This window comes from Macrobrachium rosenbergii, chromosome 9, assembly GCF_040412425.1.
Source record: "Macrobrachium rosenbergii isolate ZJJX-2024 chromosome 9, ASM4041242v1, whole genome shotgun sequence".
NCBI lineage: Eukaryota > Metazoa > Arthropoda > Malacostraca > Decapoda > Palaemonidae > Macrobrachium > Macrobrachium rosenbergii.
In genome coordinates, this window is record NC_089749.1 from 22387162 (window position 1) to 22405161 (window position 18000).

Below are 18000 nucleotides of genomic sequence, written 5' to 3' on the forward strand. Positions count from 1 at the left end.
ATTCTTAGCGGGATGTCGACTGAATCTGTGACATTTGTAGGTTATTAGTATTTATTGAACATTTCAGGAATAGAATTCTTATTGCGTGTCTGTCTGTCTTTGTCGCTCTCATAGGCGTAGCCAGGGTGGGGCGGGTGGGCGGAAGGTGTTGGGGGGTTGCCACTGGTGCCTCTCCTTTTATTTGGTCGAGGGTGAACAATTAAATCTTGAAAATCCTCATAGTAAAGAAAAGTAACTGTTACGATACTGTCTACAGTAATTTGTAAGAGGAAATCTTTATGTGTGAAGAAAAATAATCAAGAAAAGTAACTATTACGATACTATCTACAGTAATTTGTGTCTTACGAAATCCTTTTTTGTGTAAAGATAATTAACAAAGAAATTTAACTTCCACGATACTATCTGCACTCATTTGTCTTAGCGAATCTTTTCTGTGACACTAAATGCAGGTGAATTCAGTGAACTTGTACAAAACGTTTAATAGAATGTTAGTGAAAATAAAATTTTGGCCACCACCCCCGGCTGAAATCCTAGTTAAGCTCTCTCTCTCTCTCTCTCTCTCTCTCTCTCTCTCTCTCTCTCTCTCTCTCTCTCTCTCTCAAATACACATGGAAATCAATGCCACACAAATCTTTAAGCCACCTCGTCGTCGACCGAATAATTTCACTTTAATTGTTTGTTAAATACACATGCAATTGTAGATTGCGCTTGATACATGCGTAAACATTTGCATATTTACCTGTGAGTGTCCATGCAAATTAAAATGTCTTTTCATATACAAATACGTCATTATTCAGGCGAGTTGTTGGATGGTGTACCTACCAAATGCATGCCACAGATTAGATAAATAGCTTACATCTGTGTGTTTTATGCTTCTTTATAAGAAAATAGGAGAAGAGAAACCAGATGAACCGAGAAAAAAGAAAGTGTAAAAGAATCTCTGCAATTATTTGGTAGTGTTGTACTTGTCAGGAGATAATCGTGTCTACTCGTCCTTTGTCCCGTTTCCCGTTTTCTGTTGGGTTCGGGCAGATTCTCCTATTTTTCTTCTCACTAGAGGGGAAGCTATAAGATGAATTGACAGCGTTTTCTTTTGTTATTTATGTGAATCATAAAACCGGGAGTTTTGCGGCTGGTCATAGTTTAGTGTCTTTTTGTTTAATGGAGCAAAATTTGGGTAATAGTTATTTTGGGTTGGATGTCAGTATAGTATCTCTCTCTCTCTCTCTCTCTCTCTCTCTCTCTCTCTCTCTCTCTCTCTCTCTCTCTCTCGTAGAGCAAGAATAATAATTCACAGACCTGTTTCCCCGAGGGAGTTTACTAGGGTGATTTACTCCAGTAGATCCGAATTATAACAAAGATCTTTATTTTCGTTGTATTTTCTTCTTAATTTCAGTCCCAAGTGACCTGAATATTGTTTTTTTTTAGTTTTCTTTAAAAGAAAACTATTGTGCCTGCTTTGTCTGTCCGTCCGCACTTTTTCTGTCCGCCCTCAGATCTTAAAAACTACTGAGGCTAGAGGGCTGCAAATTGGTATGCTGATCATCCACCCTCCAGTAATTCTTCTTCGTTTTAACGTGCTTTTTTCCTATTTTCTATATGGGGTAAGCACGATGCCTTCTTTACGAAGGACTTTGATTTGGCGTTGGGGTAATCCTGACATCGCTTAGACCCCGGTAACGATGTGTACGTGTATCGTGCCAATCCCCAGCTCCCTTTCTCCCAAGCAGCGAGGAGAACTGGGCGGGTAGGTCGACAGTTCAAGACGTGTGAGGTGTCTGTTATGTTTTTAGAAGATGTTGGAGTGGCTTTGTTTATGTGCGTATTAGTCTGTAACACCCATTTGCTTTTCAGCAAACCTATCCGTTGATTACATACGTAATCCCGGGGTGTCTACACGGATAGCAAAGTGTCCGCCTTCACTGACCAGTCGGCTGCGGACTTGAACCCTGCTCCACAGACCTCTATGAAGTCCTAGGCCGCTGCTCTGCCGACTGAGCCACCGAGGCTCTTATCCACCCTCCAATCATTAAACATACGAAATTGCAGTCCTCTAGCCTCAGTAGTTTTTATTTTATTTAAGGTTAAAGTCAGCCATGATCGTGATTCTGGCAACGATATAGGATAGGCCATCACCGGGCCCTGGTTAAAGGTTCATGGGCCGCGGGTCATACAGCATTATACCGAGACCACCAAAAGATAGTTCTATTTTCGATGGCCTTGATTATACGCTGTAGCGGCTGTACAGAAAACTTGACTGCGCCGAAGAAACTTCGGCGCATTATTCACTTGTTATTTCCCTTGAATCAGTAACGTTCTCACGTTCTTTAACAACGTTGTTCTTGTATCTTTGCTGACCGAGAAGTCATCAGTCAGAGAAGTAGCTGATATGGAAATGCCAGGACAAAGATGACTTGTTGGAAAGCTCAAAACACTATAAAAAAAAGGCCTGTACAAATGCATTAATATAGTTTTAATAACTGGTTAGAGAAATTATTATAGTAGTAATAGTATTATTATGTCTATAATTCTGAGTAAGAGTAGTAAATCATTAAACATATATTGCTTTGGTCCCTTTAGTTGTATTTGGGTCGGGAGTCAAATCTTCAAAGGCAAAGGAAGGTTTATATCAACAATTATTATTATTATTATTATTATTATTATTATTATTATTATTATTATTATTATTATTATTATTATTATTTTATTATTATTATTGAAAATCTGCACCCAGTAGCATTGAAAAATTACAAATATGTAAATTTCCCAGTCAACGTCCAAAACGAAAAAATCTATAAGATAAAAAAGAGAAAAAGAGGAAATGAGAAAAAGATGATATGGACATTAAAAAAAAAAGAAGTCCACAGAAAACCCGATAAAAACTACCTGACTGGTGCCTGCCCTCGCACGAAAGAGAGGGCGAATATTCAGAGCGATATACACGTCCATCAAAGTGGTTTTTACGCGAGACGAGCATTTCAAACACTTTGCAAATGGGCCATTCTGCTCTTTGAAACTCCAACACAGTGTAGGTCTCTGTGTGCCCCGAGGTGGGGAATGTGTAAAAGTGGGGTATTTTTAGTAATATTTATGGTAATGATGAGAGTGAGTAGATGAAGACTATAGCACTAGATAAGTATGTTTCCTGATAATCTCCGAGCACTTTAGAACGCAGTTGTTAGTAGATACCATACATAGATATGTGTGTGTGGTATCTGCTAACATTTGTGTTCTAAGGTGCTTGGAGATTAGCAGAAAATATGAGTATTTTCTGCGAATCTCCAAGCACTTTAGAACGCAGTTGTTAGTAGATACCATGCATTTTAGACACGATGCCTTTGTTTGCGTCTGCGCAAAAGATGTCAGTTAGTTTTTCTCTGAATGGAAAGAAATGGCAACTTTGAGTCCCGGGGGTGTGGCTTCTGTAGTACGTTTGAGTAATACGTTTCTTAGTGGTTACCTTTCCAAATACCGACCTGGCCCAGTATTGTTTAACTTCGACGGTCAGATGACAGCGATATAGTGAACACATATATATTTATATTATACATATACATTATATATATATATATATATATATATATATATATATATATATATATAAATATTTATATGTATATTTATATAATACATTCATATATATATATATATATATATATATATATATATATATATATATATACGTACATATATCAAGGTTATTCCGGCCGTCATAAGTGATTGACTCGGAAATGGCTCCTTCTGTCTCGTAAAAAAATAAAACTAGATGCACAGGTATTTTATTATATCCAGTTTCCGTGTCCTAAGGAGATATGATTTATCTGAAACATTTACTGATTAAATGTTAGAGTTATTTTCAATGGGGAATTATGTGTTCTGTACTATATATGGATATATATATATATATATATATATATATATATATATATATATATATATATATATATATATATATATATATACATACACGGTATATATATCACGAGAACACACACATAGCCCCATTGAAAATAACACTGACATTTGAACAGAAAATGCTTCAGATAAACTAAAGGAGTCATTTCCAAGTCAATCACTTTTGACGGCCGGAATAACCCTGATGAGTCAGAACCACTTATGAAATTAACGTTAGCCGTGTCATACCTGTCTGGAATATGTAGAGTTTAGGCCAAAGGCCAAGTTCCCTGGGACGTGTGAGGTCATTCAGCGCTGGGAGGAAAATTGAGAGTGGGCAGGTTTGAAAGGTGTAACAGGAGGAAAACCTCGCAGCCGCATTATGAAACAATTATTAGGAGAGGGTGGACAGTAAGAAGGAAGAAAGCGAATATGAATAGAGGTACAGTAAAAGGAATGAAAGGGGTTGCAGCTAGGGGCCGAAGGGACGCTGCAAATAACCTTTAGTAATGCCTACAGTGCACCGCGTGAGGCGCATTGACGGCACTACCCCGTACGGGAAACACCTGTCTGAAAGATTAATAACAGTTTCTTCTCAACTGAAACAGCCGCTGCAGGTGTCATTGCCTGAATCATCTAAAGTGTTTCGCCCGTAGGGGGCTAGTGACGTCAATGCACCTCTTGCGGTGCACTGTAGGCATTACTTAAGGTTCTCTTTGCAGCGTGCCTTCTGCCCCTAGCTACAACCCCTTTCGTTTGTTTTACTAGACCTCCGTTCATATTCTCTTTCTTCCAACTTACTTTCCAGCCTCTCCTAACAATTGATTCATCGTGCAACTGCGAGGTTTTCCTCCTGTTGCACCTTGCAAACCTTTTACCGTCAATTTCTGTTTCAGCGCTAAATGACCTCATAGGTCCCAGTACTTGGCCTTTGGCCCAAACTCTATATTCAGTTCAATGCAATCTAAGTTGTTTCTAGAAATTTCAAATGTTATTGCTGTTTTTTCAATATGTGCTTATTTATTTATTTATATTCTTATCTGTTTATTTATTTGTTTATTGATTAATTTATTTCCCGATTTACTTTATTTATGAATTGATTTATTATGATAAAACGAAAGAGTACCGATCTCCCCGCTTTCTCGCATGTGATGAAAAACAAAAGAAAAAATAAACAAACAAGGACACTCAAGCCTCTCGTCTTCTCTTCTGTATGATTAAAAAACAAAATCAACAACAGCATCGTCTTTCCTCGCATTTGTTCAAAAGAAGACAATCAAACCTGTCTTCTTTTCTCGCATTCGTCAATAAAAAGCAGGCCATGAAACGTTTTACTCTTTTCTCGTTTGAAAAAAAAAGATTACCCAGTTAATCTTTTCTGTTTCTAGTATTTAAAAAAAAAAAGACAAGTAAAAAATGCGCCGAAGTTTTCTGTACATCCGCTACTGCGTATAATCAAGGCCACCGAAAATAGATCTATCTTTCGGTGGTCTCGGTATAATGCTGTATGAGCCGCGGCCCATGAAATTGTAACCAGGGCCCGGTGGTGGCCTATCCTATATCGTTGCCAGAAGCACGAGTATGGCTAGCTTTAACCTTAAATCAAATATACACTAATGAGGCTAAAGAGCTGAAATTTGTTGTGTCTGATGGTTGGAGGGTGGATGATCAACATACCAATTTGCAGCCCTCTAGCCTCAGTAGTTTTTAAGATCTGAGGGCGGACAGAAAAAGTGCAGACAGAAAAAAGTGCGAACAGAATAAAGTGCGAACAGAATAAAGTGCGGATGGACAGGCAAAGCCGGCACAATAGTTTTCTTTTACGGAAAACTAAAAAAGACATGAAAAAAACTTTTTTCTCGTATTTGGTGAACAAAGTGAGAAACGGACTTTTTTCCTTGTATTTGACAAAAATAAAAAAAAAGGTAATCTAGTTACTAGCTTTTTATAGCATTTAACAAAAAAGACGTAAGAACTCTTCCTCTCTCGCATTCGATGAAGAAGGTGAGATAACACTTTTTCCTCGTATTTGACAAAAAAAAAAAAAAACAACGAATCGACAGTGTCCGCTTTCGAGCATTAAACAACAATAGCAACAAGAACAACAGCAATAATAATAATAATAATAATAATAATAATAATAATAATAATAATAATAATAATAATAATAATCGTCATCATCACCATCATCGTCATAGACTGGATGATAATAATAATAATAATAATAATAATAATAATAATAATAATAATAATAATAATAATAATAATAATAACAGAGAATCGATATTTTGAATACCGAACATTGTCTTCTGTCCGAAGGTAATGAGGAGTGTGTGTGTGTGTGTGTGTGTGAAGAGTGTAACCGAGATCTGGCACTCGTGGCATCTTCGTGGCACCCTTGTGTTCTTGTAGTTGAAGATGTGTGGGAACAAGACAAACAGAGCGGGGTTTGTCCCTTTTTTTATTTTTTCTATTTCCTCCTTTAGCTGAATATTGGCCTTTTTAAAACCTGGTATATTTGAAGTCGATTAAACATACACACACACACACGCACACATATATACATACATACATACATACATATATATATACACACATATATATATATATATATATATATATATATATATATATATATATATATATATATATATATATATATATATATATGTATGTATGTATGTATAACATAATGAACCCATTCTGCTAATTCCGATTTGCCTCATTGGTCCCTGGAATTAAATCATGTATCTGGTCGTAGCTTGATTGTGGTGGGTGGCTACCTGTTTTGCAGAAGAGCATGGGGTTAACATCTTCATTCCCAAAGCCTTGCCGTGTATTAAGCCGAATACTAGGAGCTACGCCCTTTAAGGATAAGGGGTATACCGTATAAGGAAACTCTTTCCTCTACAGGTGAGATTCGAATGGCATTGTGGGTTACGACAACCTCGCTCGAATCTGACATCATGGCTTCGAATCCCACTTGGAAAGGTAAGAGTGTCCTCACATGTATCCTGTTCGGAGGCAGTGCTTCAAAGAGTTAGCATAACCTAGAAAGTGTCAGGAAATCGATGACTTAAATAGCTGTGGCTTAATATTAAAAAAAAAAACCAGACCCTAAAATACACCGATGACAATCTTTGGACGATTTCCTTTGCCCCTAATCAAGGAGAACCTTTTCATTATTTACCGTCTGCGATTTCCTCTCGTGCTCGAAATCCTCTCCAAAGCGGGCAGTCACCAGACCCTCTAAATCGTCGGGCAGGACATACCACATCGATTTTCTTCGGTTTCCAAAATCCATCTTTTTTCTCCTTTCTGGTCTTGATCTTCTTCCTTGTTGTCGGCGGGAAAAGCAGTCCTTATGATGGGGTAGTCAGCTTCTTGTTTTTAGATGAAGACTGCCTCATGCCAGTAGAGATTCTTGTTGAAGTTGGCAACCCTTAACTTATAATATTGATGGACGTCGATTCCGACAGCAAAACTGTCATTAGTTTTGGTTTTTTTGCATGTATTTCTTAACTTCTCATTTGATATTTGATTAAGTCGGCTTCTTGCCAGCAGGCGTCAGATCGTTTAATGCAAGTTTTTTACGTCAAAAGCAAATCTTAATGACTTTTGGGGTTAACGAGTGCTTGGATTTATTTTTGAGTAAATTACCGTCAAACTTGCCAAGGCACAGGTGTTGGTAATATGGCGGTGTGTGTTCTCCTTCGTTTTCACATTATTTGTGCGTTTACCTTTAACTATGGCGCATTGTTTAGTATTTATTTGCTTTCAACAAGAGGTCATGAATTAATTCTTTTTTTCTTTAACTATGGTTGATTTAGACAAGAAAACTTCCGTGCATCGGATTCTTAAGAATTTCTTCCTCATATCTTTCTGGAGTTGGCGTTAACATTCCCACAGCACAGCTGTATCTGAAGGTGTACAGGTGTGTTTTGTTAATCAACTTAAAACACCTGCTGCATCGCACGGGCCCTCATCTTCTTATACTTTTGATTCGTTTAATATTTCAACTCCAAAATATTGCATAATTTGCCTCTTTATGTGAAATATGACTAACGTACTAAACGATTTTATGCTTTTTGCAGGTCACATTAACAGGCAAAGGTCACGATTTACTTGAACTGCACAAGTATTTTTTTAACACTAATGACAAATAAAATTAACCAAGAAGTAAGAGTTCCCGTGATAATGTCAGTTGCAAAGAACGCTTCGAAAACAGCTCGATCCCTCGTCCAGGAAAACGAACACTCGCTTCAGAGAACGCTTCTTCCCGGGCAGTTGTAGGCGCGAGACTCAGGCGGCCAACCGTGACTGCTCCTCTTTTGGGGTTCGCCGAAAGGGCGTGATAACAGGGGGCGGGCTTGAGTCGGGGCCTAGGGTATGCTAGGGGCATTAGGTTTCTTGTTTTGGATGGCTATGAGATATGGGGGGCAAAGGAACTTGGGTAAGCGGTGGTTGTGTTTACCTTACTTACCAGATGCCTTGCAATGTACAACCTCCGGCTAACCTGCATTAAAGGAACGGGAGAGAAGGGCGTGATTGGTTCAGGTGGCGGCAGCGTTCACTTGTTTGATATGACGAAGTGTCCGTTACGTAAGATTGAAAGACAGGGCATAAAAGGGAAATAAATGTCTCTTTATATAGGAATTAACGGCAGATTTATATAATTACATTAACTGTAGGTTACTGATAAGTCTGCAAACTTTGAAATGTATTTAGTCAGAAAAAATTCTAAGACGTTTTGTGTGATTTTGCTATCGTTTGAAAATGCCTTCTAAGAAACGCGGTCTTGCTCTCTTAAGTCAGCACAGACCAAATAAAAGCAGCAAAGTTAGGATTTCAATTGTTTACCTTTGTAGCCACGAATAAATATCCTGGGTGAAAGCGGAGATTTGGAATGTGGATTGTGCTTAGAGGATGAAGACAGGTTTAATCAACATTTATTCATAAGCGGTGTAGAAGATCGTCTATTTGTAATCCCGTAAATATCGGGAGGATCAAAAATGAATGAGCGGTGAAAAGTTATACATCATACTATAAAGAAAGAACCGTAAGCTAATATACAGTAACACCTCGGTTTTATCCTACTTTATACATCAACTACATTATTGTGTAGCTCTTTACTAAGCCAGCTTTTCAGGAGTGATACATTATTAGAAGAATCGTTTGAAATAAGTTTCGAATGTAAATTGCACTCAGTAGGGATGTAGTGCCATCAGCGCACCTCTTGCGGTGCACTGTAGGCATTACTTAAGGTTCTTTGCAGAATCCTTCGGACCCTAGTTGCAACCCTTTTCATTCCTTTTACTGTACCTCCATTTATATCATCCTTCTTCTGTCTTGCTCTCTACCCTCTCCTAACAATGTTTTCTTGGTGCAACTGTGATGTTTTCCTCCTGTTACACCTTCAAAACATTTTACTCTCAGTTTCGCTCTCAGCACTGAACGACCTCATATACCAATTCCAATTCCGAATGTAAATTACAGTTCAGTTTAGGCTAAAACTTATGTAGATGTAGAATTATTAACTGTGGGATATTTTGAAAATGTTCAGGCATAGGCCGTACTACAACTTTTTTTCATAGAATTAGTTATTATGTTTTGTTATTTATCAGAATGCCTGACCCCTTGAAGTATTTGATAAGTGGGGGATAGTCTACGGGTAAGGAACCGCGCTATCAACAGTTGCACCTAAACCAGAAAAGGCAAAACAACATAACGTCCTTGGGTGGTGTCCTCATTTTGGCTTGAATATTGCCCGCATTTTGGACGGAAAAAGTACACGGGTTGTAATCCTTTTATGCCTCTGTTTACTTGGAAGGGAATTTATGTACCCGGTATTTAGCTGTGGTGGTCTTTAGAGCTAGCAACCACTTATTAAAAGACTTAAAGAGAAACGCAAAAGCAAGGATTTCATGACCTTCTCTGTATAAGTAGAAACTGCGTATTCATACGACACACACACACACACACACACACATATATATATATATATATATATATATATATATATATATATATATATATATATATATATATATATATATATATATATATGAAAATAAGAAGGCCCATAAAACACTATTTAAACGTTGAAACCATATATTTCAGGGCACTTGTTTCTGTGCCCCTGTTCACTAGGTAGAATATGGACAGGTGGAAAGTTACAATGGTATATATACAAAAACATGAAGGTGTGGCCTTGGGCCTCCGATGTTATGGAGGTGGCGTTTCTTAAGAACATCGGAGGCCTAAGGCCACACCTTCATGTTTTTGTATATATACCATTGTAACCTTTCCACCTGTCCATATTCTACCAGGTGAACAGGGGCACAGAAACAAGTGCCCTGAAATATATGGTTTCAACGTTTAAATAGTGTTTTATGGGCCTTCTTATTTTCATATTACACTGTATATTACAGGAAAAGACATTCATATATATATATATATATATATATATATATATATATATATATATATATATATATATATATATATATATATATATATATATATATATATATATATTCATATATATGTGTACGTGTGTGTGTGTGTGTGTGTGCGCACTTGAGTGCGCTCACAGTCCACACGAGCGTGAGATTAGGTTGAAAAACTTCTATATATATATATATATATAATATATATATATATATGTATATATATATATATATATATATATATATATATATATATAAAAAAAAAGAAATCTTAAGTTAGAATGGATAGAAAACTAAAAGCGACTAGGCAATGTATGGATGTGAGAATGACTATTTTGAGTGTATGTCTCTTTTGACTGATTAAGTTTACGTACAGACTAAGGAGAAAAGACAAGAAGAGGACATGAAATATGGAAGAAGATAATGGGATAAGAAGGAAGTCGTACATGTTGTACGGAGTGGCTGAACTCTGCAGATGACAAGGTGCCAGCAAGGATAGTGGGGAGAAGCTGCAAAGATTGGCGAAAGAGCCAGGAAGAAGGAACAGTGAATGCCAGAGGGAATGGAGAAGGAATGGAAGAGTTTGATTCACACGGATGTCAAGGAAAAAGTAAGTCAAGATATATATCTTCATGATGAAGGTGAATTATGTATATATATTAAATGTCAGGGCGGCCGATCGAGGCTACGGCCTACCCCAACGCCAAATCAAAGTCCTTCAAAAGAAGGCATCGTGCTTACCCCATATGAAAAATGGGAAAAAGCACGTTAAAACGAAGAAGAAGATTAAATAAAAATGAGAGAAACAAAGTTAAGGAGGTGTTTAAGATAACCGTTTACGTAGGAGAAAGAGCTGAAGCCAGCCAGATTGAAAAAAAAAGTCATAGCACCTACTCTGCTTTATCTTATTTTTTATCGGAAATATTGGGATTTTAAAAGCTTCTCTACAGTTCTTAGGGAGTGAGTGTTTTGTAGATAAATGCGAAACCTTAATGGGCTCGTTATCTTTTGCTTTAGCGCCCTTTCGTAAGCGCACGTGTATATAGCAGACTGAAAGCTGTGTCCGGGTGTTCCTGAAATAGCAAGTTAATTTACGAAAGGAAAGCAGTCGTTTATCGTTCATAATTATGTTGTGCCTGCTAAATTATGTTATCATTGCTAATACTGGCGGAAAGTTCGATTTGTTTTGCTCAAACAGAAAATATTTTCTTCGATGCTATTGTTTTGTATTTCAAAACATCCATTACTTATATTTGTTTAAAGACTAGAGTAGGTTATCGCTGAGAAATCGCATGATTCATGTCAACAAAGTATAGAAAACGGAGTCAGAGTGCAAGATTACAATTGATCCCAAAGAAAACTTGTAATCATTTACTAAAAGGGGTTACTTAACCAATTAACACTGAACTCCATATTGCTTATTTTCATCTTATTAGACCTGCGATGACTTGGCAATAAAGAGGAAATAATTCAGTGTTAGTAATTTCCAAAAGAAAACGCCTGAGCGCAAAATATACTGTATATGAACAATGTCTCTGAAAAAAATACCGAAAAGAGGGATGTGTTCAATGATTTAGAAATTGCAATAAATGCAAGAAAGGAAAATGTACTCTACACAGGCACAAAGAAATATGGATACATTTCTCTGCCATTGACTGTGAAGACGTGTGAATGCATGTTACAAAATTAAATTACTTAGTTTTAAAGAATTCACTTTGTATTCAGTTATCATCTTCACACATATATGTAAATATATTTTAATATATATATGTATATATATATTTATGTGTGTATATATGTACACATATACATATACAGACATACATACATGTCTATATGTATATATATATATACGTGTGTGTATATATTTATATACATACATGTCTATATACAGTATATATATATATATATATATATATATATATATATATATATATATATATATATATATATATATCGTACAGATTTTCCACCCTGTCCTACCCTTCTGGTGGATGTAACTATTCTAGATGTAACTTTTGACACATCTAACTTTTGAGAAACATCTGAAGGTTTCAGCAAATGCCTCACGAAAGTTAGATATAGCTCGTAAGGCCTCATATGTTAAATGTATGTTTTTTGTCCAAAAGAATACTCTCGATCTTGTGTTTACGTTTGTTAAAATGTACGTTTAGCGTCTAAAAGAACGCTCCCTATTTGTTTACATTGTATTAATATGTGGAAATTTAAGTGGATTTACTGAGTATTGCTAAACTTTACTTATATGACAATTGTGGAGTGTGTTTAATCAGGTATATATGTGTTTGTGTTGTAAAACAATTATTGTTTTGCCCCCTTTATGAGGGTGACGCCTTTTGAAGTTCCCCATTCCCTGTGCTGTGTCGTATTTATGCCCTTTCTTTTCAGAGTTTCTTGCTATTTTTATATTGAAGTTGTAAATTGATGTACCAATTGTGTTATGTATCTTGTTTGTACCGTTATTGTGAATTTTTGAGTGAACTGGGAATTATAAAAAAGAACTGTGGAACCTGTTACGTTCTCCCCAAGCTGTTTGAATTTGAATTTTTTGTGAGAGGAAATAAACGATTGAAGGAAGAGCGCGTTTTTCTCTCTCCCGTGAGAAAGTTTGAATATTGAGGAGATAATGTCTCACGATGAGGGGCCAGAGGCCCCAAATAACCTACATGGTGCCCAGAACCCGGGATCAGAAGAAAGTGACGAAGATTTTCCCGGATTTCCTGACATTTTGATGAAACTGAGAAGTCTTAGATTGAAGAAAGTCGGAGCTGAAGCATGGCTGCGTTGTGCTGCGAGAAAATTAAGTGGAGTTCTACAAGGCCAACCAAGCTGGCATGAGCTGACTAGCCTAGTGGACGAATTCGACCACCGTAAGTCTAAGTGGGTTGAACTAGATGATGCGGTGCAAGACTTGATCAAAAATCCGGAAGAAGTCAAAAGGTTAGTCTATGAAGCCGACGATTTCCTCAGTGAGGTAGGCCAAACACGCATTGCTGCTGCAGAAGTTTTAGAAAGGTTAGGCAATGGTAGACTTGTGAACTTGAATAGTAGGGCTACTGAAGGCAGTATAATTTCTGCAAGTGAGCCTAGTAGTGAAGCACATAGTGTGAAATTGCCTAGGCTTGAGTTATTAAAATTTGGCGGGAAAATAACTGAGTGGATGCCGTTCTGGGATCAGTTTAAGGCTATTGTTGATGACAAGCCTATGCCTCCTGTTAACAAATTTATGTACCTGCGCTCTGTGTTGGAGGGTGAGGCGAGAAGGGTTATACAGGGTCTGGCTCAGACGGCAGCTAATTATAATTCAGCATGTGAACTGTTAAAAGAGAGGTATGCCAAACCAAACAAGATAATTTCCGCCCACATTCAGGATCTAATGCAGCTTGCGTTGTCAAGGAGATCGAAGTACAACAATCAACTCTTGGCGTTGCGGAAGTTGCAAGACGACGTGATAGCCCATGTTCGCAGTTTGGAGGCTCTTGGGGTAGGAGGGGACCAATATGGGCTGGTATTGGTGCCCATGATCTTGTCCCTGCTCCCCCACGAGATTAGACTGGAGTGGTCTCGAAGTCAGCAAGAGGAAGGAGACCTTAAAGGGCTGCTGGAATTCCTACAACGAGAAGTTGAGGGGCGAGAAAGGGCTGAGGCCCTTCAGGGGCTGAACCATCGAAAGACTGAGGATCCCGGCGTGGAAAAAAGGCAGAAAAAGCTCATCCAGGGTTCTGCCTCAGCCCTTCAAACTTCATCAGAAGAGAGTGCCTCTAAGCAACAGTGTGCATTCTGTGGAAAGCTGCATCCTCGTGATAAGTGTTTTGGTATAGTGAAGCTCACTCTTCATGAAAGAGAAGAAGCCATTCGTGGAAAGCGGCTGTGTCTTAAGTGTTTATCTCCTGGCCATTATGCAAAGGGTTGCTGGGCCAGGTGTTCAAAGTGCAAGGGTGGCCATCACCACGCACTTATTTGTCGTAAGTCCGAAGCGATAACCCCTGTAACAGCTAGTGAGAAAACCCCTGAAGGAGAAAAGGTGCGGGGGGAGAGTGAATCTGTTACACATGTGGGAGTGGCTCCTTGTGAGTCAAGGGCTAAGGCTATTAAGCAGTGTTGTGTATTACAAACAGCAAAGATAAAGGTTGTAGGCTATCAGGGTATAATATCTGCAACTGTAATGTTTGATACAGGATCGGATCGATCCTACATTTCCAAGGACTTGGTCAAAAGGGTCAGGCCCAAGTGGCTGACCTCTGAGTATTTATCATTTTCTGCCTTTGGGGGAGGTAAGGCCTCCAAGGCAGATTTGTGTAGCATTTATGAAGTGATGAGTTTAGGGGCTAATAACCACAAATATAGCTTTAAGGTAGCTGAGATTAATGTAATTTGTCCCCCTTTATGTAGGACCAAGGTGGATCCTAAGTGCTTAGAGCCTTTTGCGCATCTTAACCTAGCTGATGAGTATGGATCCAACCGAAAGATGCAGGTGGATATGTTGATTGGATTAGATTTGTATTGGAAGCTGATGCTCCCTAACAAAATTGTGTGTCATGAAGGGCTTGTAGCCCAGGAGACTGTTTTTGGTTGGGTTTTGTCTGGATCCTCAATTAGGTCCAAAGATAACTGTGATGTAGGTGTGCAACTGTTAACATTTTCCAATTTTCAGGAAGATAGCTTGAGTAACTTTTGGGATTTAGAATCTGTAGGTATTCAAGCCCAGGGAACGCGTTCTGACGCTATTAAGCCTGACCCTATTCTGGTGCAATTTGAGAAATTGGTAAGTTACAAGGAAGGCCGTTATGAGGTGGCCCTTCCCTGGAAATCAGAGTCTGTAAAGTTAAAGTTACTTGATAACAAACACCATGCCTTGAGAAGATTGGATAATCTGAGTCGTAAGTTAGATAGGGACCCTGGTCTGCAGGAACAATATTATACAGTGTTTGAAGAGTATGAAAGGGAAGGTATTATAGAAGAGATCCCACCCCATCAGTTGGAGGGGTGGTACCAGTGTTCTATTTGCCTCATGACCTGTGGTGCGGGAGGCGCAGTATCTCCCACCACAAAATCAGGCCTGTGTTTGATGGGTCAGCCTGTGGCAGTAATGGTGTGTCTCAAATGACTGTTTAGAAAGTGGTCCTTCCTTAAACCCAGATTTAGTAGAAGCTTTACTGAGCTTAGAAGATGGAAGGTGGCATAACTGCTGATATTACAAGGGCTTCTCTTCAAATTAAGGTGAGGAGGGAGAGGACCGTGATGTTCACAGGTTTTTGTTGAAGAAAAAGGATATTGTAAAACATTTCCGTTTGTAAGAGTACTCTTTGAAATAAGAGTAGTCCCTTTTGTTGAATGCCACTTTGAAATTTCATTTAAAGAAATACCCTCCCTCAGAGGTGGTTTCTGAATTGCTTGAGAATCTGTATGTTGATGACTGGCTTTCTGGGCTGATAGCCCTGCTGAGGCCTGTGCAGATTTGATGAAGCCTGTGGTATGTTGAAGAAGGCTGGTATGTGCCTATCAAAGTGTGTACTTCTAATTATAAAACCTTGCCCATGACAGAAGATTCTATTGTAGAAGGTGTAAAGGTGTTAGGCTTACAATGGGATTCCTCCTCGGACTGTTTTACATTTAAGGTAGAGAATGTAGATCCCTTTAGGGGATATTGTTTGTACTAAAAGAAATGTGTTAAGCCTAATTGCTCGATGTTTTGACCCTTGGGGTTCATATGTCCCTTTGTTATGCATGCAAAAATGCTATTTCAAGAAATCTGGAGATTAGGTCTAGATTGGGATGAACCATTACCTGAGGCTATGCAAAGGCAGAGTTAAGTTGTGGTAGTGGGACTTTCTGTACTCGAATCATTGAGAATTAATCGTTACTTATTTTCAGAATTGTCCTGGAGATCTCCTGCTGTTGAACTTCATGCCTTTGGTGATGCGTCCCGGAAGAGTGGGACTGTGCTTGTGTGTATGTGAGTGCTTGTAAAGGGTAATTTCAGAGTAACATTGATTGCTGCTAGAGGTAAGGTAGCCCCTATAAAGAAAGTTTCCCTCCCTAGGCTAGAATTACTTGGTGCCTTATTGTGTGCTAGACTGGTCGTATTTGTGAAGTCTGCGTTGCGGCTGGTCCCTTATTTTGTGTTGATTTCCCCTCCAAGAAGTTGTATATTCTCCTTTTTACTTGTGCTGTTGTCAGAGCTGTCCACCTAGAGCTTACTGAGTCTCTCTCGGTTACTGATTGCAATTTGGCAATTCGTCGGTTTACGGCTAGACGTGGGGTACCTTCTGTGTTCTACTCTGACAATGCTAAAACCTTTTTGGGTGTCTCCAACCTGTTGAAGCAACATTATGGCCCCATGGCCCCCCAATGGAAGTTTATTGTACCTAATGCGCCTTGGTGGGGAGGCTGGTGGGAACTCCTCATTAGATCAGTGAAGGTTGCATTGAGAAAGACGGGCACTAAGACATTGTCTAGGAGTGAATTAGAAACCACTCTTCATGAGGTGGAGGCATGTATCAATTCTAGACCCTTGACGTTGTAGGTGAAGAACCTGATGTTGCTAATCCCTTACTCCATCTCATTTTCTTATTGGTCGTTCAGCAGGTTTTCAGGTGGAACTGGCAGATAACTCTGCCTCAGGTGTGACCTCAAAGGATTTGTGTGTGAGAGAGGCTGTACGTCTGAGTCAGTTGGAGAAATTCTGGAACATCTGGCAATCCAGTACCTTAGAAAACCTGCCTTGCATGGTAAAGGGGTTCAAAGCTAATTGTAATTTAATAAGGGGTTCTGTTGTAATAGTAAGGGAAGAAAGAGTGCCTAGGCTGCTGTGGCCACTTGGAGTTATTACTGAGTTGTACCCTGGAAAAGGATGGAATGGTGAGAAGTGCCAAGGTTAAAACTAAAACGTGGATTTGTAACTAGACCTGTTCAAAACCTATACAATTTGGAGATTTCAGATATCGTGAGGAAAGTGTTTGTAATTCCCCTGATGAAATAATAAAGGAAAATCCAGTTGTGGGGATCCCATGGACCCAGTTGAATCAATCACTGAGTCTACTGTAGGTAAAACCCGAAGGGGGAGATCTGTTAAAGTACCTGTTAAACTTGACTTGTAATTTTCCAGGTTAGGAGATTGTAGTGGAGGTTCTTATGATGATAAGTGTTGAGACACTCCTATGGTGGGGATGTTAAATGTATGTTTTTTTGTCCAAAAGAATACTCGATCTTGTGTTTTACGTTTAATTAAAATGTACGTTTAGCAATCTAAAAGAACGCTCCCATTTTGTTTACATTGTATTAATATGTGGAAATTTAAGTGGATTTACTGAGTATTTGCTAAACTTTACTTATATGACAATTGTGGAGTGTGTTTAATCAGGTATATATGTGTTTGTGTTGTAAAACAATTGTTTTGCCCCCTTTATGAGGGTGACGCCTTTTGAAGTTCCCATTCCCTGTGCTGTGTCGTATTTATGCCCTTTCTTTTCAGAGTTTCTTGCTATTTTTATATTGAAGTTGTAAATTGATGTACCAATTGTGTTATGTATCTTGTTTGTACCGTTATTGTGAATTTTTGAGTGAACTGGGAATTGCAAAAAGAACTATGGAACCTGTAGGTTCTCCCCCAGCTGTTTGAATTTGAATTTTTGTGAGG

The 18000-nt window shown here is 38.4% G+C and overlaps 2 protein-coding genes across 5 annotated transcripts in view; one reads left to right on the forward strand and one right to left on the reverse strand.

Annotated features, from left to right (window-relative positions):
* Window positions 1-18000, reverse strand: part of FipoQ (F-box/LRR-repeat protein FipoQ) — a 161355-nt gene that overhangs the window by 52457 nt on the left and 90898 nt on the right. The window contains exon 1 of one of the 4 annotated variants that reach the window (XM_067108630.1): window positions 7085-7186. The exons of the other annotated variants lie outside the window; for them this stretch is intronic. Within the exon in view, the coding sequence (XP_066964731.1) occupies window positions 7085-7171 (87 nt within the window). The 5' untranslated portion in view covers window positions 7172-7186. Of the gene's footprint in view, window positions 1-7084; window positions 7187-18000 lie in introns of those variants that run through there. 4 annotated transcript variants of the gene reach the window in all.
* The window catches only part of Zip99C (Zinc transporter Zip99C), a 154080-nt gene that overhangs the window by 23189 nt on the left and 112891 nt on the right, over window positions 1-18000 (forward strand). The window lies entirely within an intron of this gene.